Source organism: Miscanthus floridulus, chromosome 8, assembly GCF_019320115.1.
Source record: "Miscanthus floridulus cultivar M001 chromosome 8, ASM1932011v1, whole genome shotgun sequence".
Classification (NCBI taxonomy): domain Eukaryota; kingdom Viridiplantae; phylum Streptophyta; class Magnoliopsida; order Poales; family Poaceae; genus Miscanthus; species Miscanthus floridulus.
In genome coordinates, this window is record NC_089587.1 from 105,775,766 (window position 1) to 105,782,652 (window position 6,887).

General features: G+C 51.7%; 1 protein-coding gene across 1 annotated transcript; it reads left to right on the forward strand.

Annotated features, from left to right (window-relative positions):
* The first annotated feature begins 3,025 nt into the window (after positions 1-3,025).
* LOC136469687 (uncharacterized) lies at positions 3,026-3,391 on the forward strand. The gene has a single exon (XM_066467781.1). The coding sequence runs from the start codon at positions 3,026-3,028 to the stop codon at positions 3,389-3,391; it is 366 nt and encodes a 121-aa protein (XP_066323878.1).
* The last annotated feature ends 3,496 nt before the right edge of the window (positions 3,392-6,887 follow it).

A 6,887-nucleotide genomic window follows, 5' to 3' on the forward strand; every position in this document is an offset into this window, starting at 1 on the left:
GGTTTTAAGAGCATCTCTAAGAGATTAGCCAAAAAGACTAGCCAAGTTTACTAATTTAGCTACCCTATAAAATACATTTGACAAAAAAAAATACTATAGTACTCCAACGGACTCTATAAAACCAAGAGGCTGGTGGCTAGTGATGTAGGCTATCCAAAAGTAGAGAGCAAATGAGGTGGGATGGAGATCTACTAAATTTAAAGGGTCATTTATAGAGCCTCTTGGAGACGTTTTTCCTTCAATAATAGTCAAATTTACCTTTGAAAAATGATTTGGCTAATCTCTTGAAGATGCTCTAGGAGGTTTCACCAATAAAGTCGTTTCATTTTACTCCGTTTGGCCCCAAACGGCTGAAGCCGGAAGAGAAGCCCTGCCAAACAGGGCCTCCATCTAAAGACATGTTTTTGGTATGGTGGCCATAAGAACCTAGTTTAATTTGATTTTTTGGTAGTTTTAGGGCTACTTCTTATCTAGCTGTGAAATAGTTTGTTTCAATTAAGGTTTGTTGTTTCAATTTTTCTAGAGCCCCAATTCAACATCTTCTCGAGGCCATTTGTTTCTTACAATAGCAAGATGCATCTTAGGGCATGTAAAGCCCATAGACAGGACTTGTCTACAAGTTCTTGGAATCCACGACACAGACAACTAAATAGACAACTCATACAACCCACAGATAGAGTCGTCAATTTGACTGTCTGCAAATGGTTTAATGCTTATATGTAGCCATGATCAATCATGAACATCATTTTAGTATTACCATTGTGTTGTTATTTGATACAACATGATTTCACACCCACAATCAATCAAAGGTTACAAATGTTCATACTATAATTGTAAAGAATTCTATTTCACCCTCGAGCAAACAAAGAGCCTCCCTGGCGTTCTCTTTCAACTTAACATTCAGCTCGCTATGGAACTGGGACATGAACAGCAGCTTCACGGCGGCAGCATGCACGCAGCAGGAAAAAAAAGATCTAATATAGAACAGGCACTACAGGAAACTGGCTCTTTGCCGACTGCAATTTTCTTTGCCAACTGTTTTTTTCGACACTCGGCAAAGAGGTCCCTTTGCCAACTAGAATTTCCTGCAGTCGGCAAAGCAGGATTTGCCGACTGCCTGGCTTTGCCGACTGCCAGGCAGTTGGCAAAGAATTGCAGTCGGCAAAGGCAGGCCATGGTTGACGCCATCCACACCGTCACCTTTGCCGACTGCCACTCCGTCAGCAGTCGGCAAAGGCGCAGGCTTTGCCAACTGCCATCCTCCCTGGCAGTCGGCAAAGAATTTTTATTTTTTTTTTGATTTTCGATCCCAGTTTTTTGTGTTGCCTTGATACAGTAAGTACATGATATATTCCAAGTTTGGGATCATTTTGATTTATTTTGCTATATTCCGTAGATTTTTTCTGTTTCTTTGATTTTTTCCGGCAGCTCCAGATTTGAACTGCAGGTACATGAAATAATGGAATCCGGCGATTCAGAAAATGATATTCATGATGTTTGGAGCATGTTGAGGCCGTGTGCGGGGCCTCGCGTGAAATTTCGACCGTGTTGGTGTCGGAACACGCCAAGCCACGCGCGTGAAAAGTGTTTTTAAATTTTATAAAATCGAAACGGAGTCCGAAAATGACAAAACTTGACGACGTGTCTTGTCATCGCACGCGGAGGCTGTGGTAAAAATTTGAGAAAGTTTCGAGCAAGTGGCGACGTCGGGTGGCTAAAACCTGGACATCTCCACATGTGATAACTTGTTATCACATGTGGAGACGTCGGGTGGCTAAAACCTGGACATCTCCACACATGTGGAGATGTCCAGGTTTTAGCCACCCGACGTCGCCACTTGCTCGAAACTTTCTCAAATTTTTACCACAGCCTCCTCATGCGATGACAAGACACGTCATCAAGTTTCGTCATTTTCGGACTCCGTTTCGATTTTATAAAATTTAAAAACACTTTTCACGCGCGTGGCTCGGCGTGTTCCGACACCAACACGGTCGAAATTTCACGCGAGGCCCCGCACACGGCCTCAACATACTCCAAACATCATGAATATCATTTTCTGAATCGCCGGATTCCATTATTTCATGTACCTGCAGTTCAAATCTGGAGCTACCGGAAAAAATCAAAGAAACAGAAAAAATCAATGGAATATAGCAAAATAAATCAAAATGACCCCAAACTTGGAATATATCATGTACTTACTGTAGCAAGGCAACACAAAAAAACTGGGATCGAAAATCAAAAAAAAAAATTAATTCTTTGCCGACTGCCATCAGTGGCAGTTGGCAAAGAGCCTTTGCCGACTGCCAGGGAGGATGGCAGTCGGCAAAGAATTTCTGAGAAAAAAATCAAAAATAACCTTTGCCGACTGCCAGGGAGCAGAGCAGTCGGCAAAGTATTTTTAAAAAAAAATTAAAAAAAAAAATTTTTTGAAAAAAAAATAATAGACCTTTGCCGACTGCGTCACATGCTGGCAGTCGGCAAAGGGAAAAAAATAAAAGAAAAAGAAAAACGTCGCCTTATCCGCTCGGGCCCGCCCTCCCCTCCCCCAAAATCCCGATCCCGCCCCGCCGCCACCCAGCCGCCCCCGCCGTCAGACGCCGGTGAGCCCGGCCCGCGGCCCTCCCCAGCGGCGCGCGCTGTCCCTCACGGCGGCGCGGCACCTCCCCCGAGGCGCGCGCCCTCCCCGGCGGCGCCCCCCCCCCACCGGTCCTCCCCGCTGGGACGAAACAGCGCGGCCCGCGCTCAAACGTCGCCCCCCCCCCAGCCCACCCCCCCCGCCTTCTCCCCCCCGAGGCGCCCCACACAACGTGCGCCACCTCCCAGGCGGCGAGGAGACTCCAGAGAGGGCGGCACCCCCAGCTGGACGCCCCTCCCGCGAGGGGAACCCCGCGTTCGAGCGGGCTGCCCCCCCGAGCGGAGGTGTTCCACCCCCGCGCTGAGCCCACGCGCTGGGCCAATCACCAGGTCCAGGCGCCCCCAGGGCACCAGAGGCCTTTGTCCCCCCCGCTTCCCCCCCCCACCCGCGATGACCGCGATGGGCTACACCGGTGAGGCAGGCCCCACGGAAGCTGCACAAAGGCGCCTCCCACCTGGCGCCGCCCAGGCGTCGCGGCGTCGCGTTCCGCTCGCCCCGCAGCCTCGCGCCTCGCCCACCCGCCCTCGCCATCGTTGCCCCCGCCCGATCCGGCGTGCCCCGCTACGTCCGCCCGTTCCGCCGTCAGACGCGACGTACGCCGTCCGCGCGCCGTTCGCCATCCGCCGGCCCTTGAGTCGCCGTCCTCGCCGCGCTCGTCCTCGCCTCGCCGTCCTCGCCTCGCCGCGCCGTCCTCGCCTCGCCGCGCCGTCCCCGCCTCGTCGTCCTCGCGCGCGCCTCTGCTCCACGCGCCGGTGACGCCGTCCGTGACGACGAGGTAGTAGTACTACTAGTAGTAGTAGTTTACTTTGTTAATACCTGCTTATATTCTTCTGCATGGATTGGAAATACATTTGTGGTTGTCGGCCATCGTGCGTGACATGTATATGTGTTTGTCGGCCATCGTGCCGTCTTTTCTTGCAGGTTTGGTAACCTTCCCGTACAGGGGAGGTGCTGCCGAAAATTTTCGTTCTCACTAATTGTTTTTCTTTTTCAGGAGGGCTCCCATTGGAGGCTAGCCGGAGGAGCACGACTCGGCACTGCCCCGCTAGCCTTTCTTCACCGGCACCTGCGGTATGACCCCTCTTTCCGCCACATGTAGTCATAGGTCGCGTTACCCAGTTAGGCGTCTCCCGTCCGAAACGGATACGGTTGGAAGTATGCGTTCTTCGCATATGTATAACCGTATCCGTTTCGGATTGTCCACATTATTTGGACAGCCCGAGGATGCGCAGACGAGGTTAGCTCCCATGTTCCGCTCCCGTCCGAGTCGGAGTTTCGGTAGGACCTCCCCGTTGTTCTCTGGATACACACTCTCCCCGCCGGGACGTGTATCGGGAGAACAGCGGGGAGGTGCTGCCGAAATTCCGTCTCGGACGGGAGCGGAGCATGGAAGCTAACCTCGTCTGCGCATGCTCGGGTGGGATTAGGACCTATCCTTCACCTATTAGATGGTAGGAGCGCGTTGTAGATGCACTTGCTGGTTTTATCACATGTTAACATTGCCGCATGACAGAGCATGGGTGACCGTGAGTGGATGTACTCGGGCTTCGCAAGTAAGAGCCACGAATGGATCAGGGGGACGATTGAGTTCCTGGAGCATGCATTTGGCCCAGCTGCTAAAGGGTCGATTCGGATGCCGTGTCCCTGCAGCGAGTGCAGGAACAAGAAGAAGAAAGTAAAGGCTCAGGTGTTGAGAGATCTGTTCAAGCACGGGTTCGTTCCAAACTATACCCGTTGGCGCCACCATGGTGAATACCATCCTATTAGGGACGAGGTGGTGTGACCCGTCCTCGAGGAGTATGATGGCGATGCCGAGATGGCAGACATGATGGCAGACTTCCACGAAGCACGGTTTGGCGAAGGAATGGATGTGGAGGAAGATTCGGAGCAAACCGCGAAGGCCTTCTACGACATGATGGACTCGGCACAGAAGCCCCTTCACGAGAAGACAAAGCTTACGCAACTGGATGCCGTCTCACGCCTGATAGGGTTGAAGTCGCAGCTGGGCATTAGTCGAGACGGCTTCGATCTCGTGTTGAGCATTGTTGGGGGACTGCTTCCGGCAGATCATGTCCTGCCGACGAACACCTACGCTACACAGAAGCTCCTTTGTGCACTTAAGATGCCGTATGAGGGGATCCATGCTTGTCCGAAGGGGTGCGTCCTGTTCAGGGGAGACCTCGAGGAAGCAAAAACCTGTCCGAAGTGCGATGCCTCTAGGTTCGTGTTGGTAGAAGGCTCTGATGGCAGCATGAAACAGTCTAAGGTCCCCGAGAAGGTCGTACGGCACCTTCCTTTCCTACCGAGGCTACAACAGCTGTATATGACGGAGGAGTCCGCGAAACAGATGACGTGGCACAAGAATGGCAAAAGATACCATCCTGACAAGATGGTACACTCGGCGGACAGTGATGCATGGAAGCACTTCGATAACATGAATCCTGTCAAGGCTATGGAGGCTCGGAATGTACGCGTAGCGCTGGCAACAGATGGGTTCAACCCGTTTGGAATGATGGCGGCCCCGTACACTTGCTGGCCCGTGTTTGTGATCCCCCTCAATCTCCCCCCCGGCGTCATGTTTGAACCTAAGAACGTGCTCTTGACGCTGATAATACCTGGACACCCGGGCGACAATATGGGTGTGTTCATGCAGCCGGTGTGGGATGAATTGGAACTTGCTTGGGAAGAGGGGGGTACTCACGTACGACCGGGCTACGAAGAGGAACTTCAGAATGCATGTGTGGTACCAGTATTCAATGCATGACTTCCTGGCGTATGGCTTATTCAGCGGGTGGTGTGTTCACGGGAAGTTCCCTTGCCCGACATGCAAGGCAGATGTGATGTTCACCTGGCTGGCCAAGGGCGGCAAGTTTTCTTCTTTCGACAAGCATCGCCAATTCCTGCCTGAGAACCATGAATTCAGGCTAGATGTAAAGCACTTCACGAAAGGCGTTCAAGTCACCGGCCCCATTCCGTAGGTTAAGAGCCCTACCGCCGTCCTTGCCGACATACAGGCTCTCGAACCTGAGGAAACAGGTGGGTTTAAGGGATATGCTCGGGACCACATGTGGACTCATATATCGGGCTTGACTAGGCTCCCCTACTTCAAGGACCTTCTTCTTCCACACAACATCGATGTAATGCACACAGAAAAGAATGTGGCCGAGGCACTCTGGGCAACACTCATGGACGTTGGCAAAAAGTCGAAGGACAACATCAAGGCTAGACTGGACCTGGAGATGATCTGTGATAGACCAAACCTGGTGATGAAGACCCCTGCGCCCGGCAGGAAATGGAAAAGGGGGCCGGCCGATTACATCCTGAAAAGGGCAGATAGGAAGGAAGTTCTGCAGTGGATCAAGACGTTAAAGTTCCCCGATGGGTATGCGGCGAATCTGAGCAGGGGTGTGAACTTGCAGACTATGAAAGTCTTAGGGATGAAGAGCCATGACTTCCACATATGGATTGAGCGGATCCTTCCTGCGATGACCCGAGGATACCTCCCAGAGCATGTGTGGCGCGTCCTGGCAGAGTTGAGCTTCTTCTTCCGCCAGCTTTGTGCCAAGGAGTTGTCTCGGGATGTTTGTGTTGAACTGGAGAAGGCTGCACCTCTGTTGCTCTGCAAGTTGGAGATGATATTTCCACCCGGCTTCTTTCTGTCCATGCAGCATCTGATCTTGCACCTACCGCGCGAGGCACGGTTGGGGGGTCCCGTGTAGGCCCGTTGGTGCTATCCAATCGAGAGGTGTCTAAAGCTTCTTCGGAAAAATTGTAGAAATAAAGCCAAGATTGAGGCTTCTGTGGGAGAGGCCTCCGTTCTAGAGGAGGTGTCGACCTTCACACAGGCGTACTATACTGAGAAGCTTCCCAGCATGCACAATCCAACCCCTCATTACAACGCTGACGAGAACTCATCGATACTCAGCCTTTTCCAAGGGGATCTCGGGAGTGGAAGCGCAGGTACCAACAAGCAGTTGAACCATCAGGAGTGGCAGACTATCATGTTCACATTGTTGATCAACCTTGATGAAGTGATTCCTTATCAGAAGTAAGTTCTCAATGAGCTTGTTACCTACGCCGTCACTATCCTCCATCTATCATGGTCTGACCCTCTAGTTTCTTCCTTCTTTCAGGGAATTTATTAGTCAATACTGGAGAGGCAATAGGGCTCCTACCGAGCAAGAAGAAGACAATCTTCTTAGACACGGTGTGCCCGATTTCATCTCCTGGTTCTATACAAAGGTACCAACCA

Coding starts and splice junctions, on each gene's coding strand:
- LOC136469687 (XM_066467781.1), top strand. CDS start 3,026: ATGACCGCGATGGGCTACACCGGTGAGGCAGGCCCCACGGAAGCTGCA.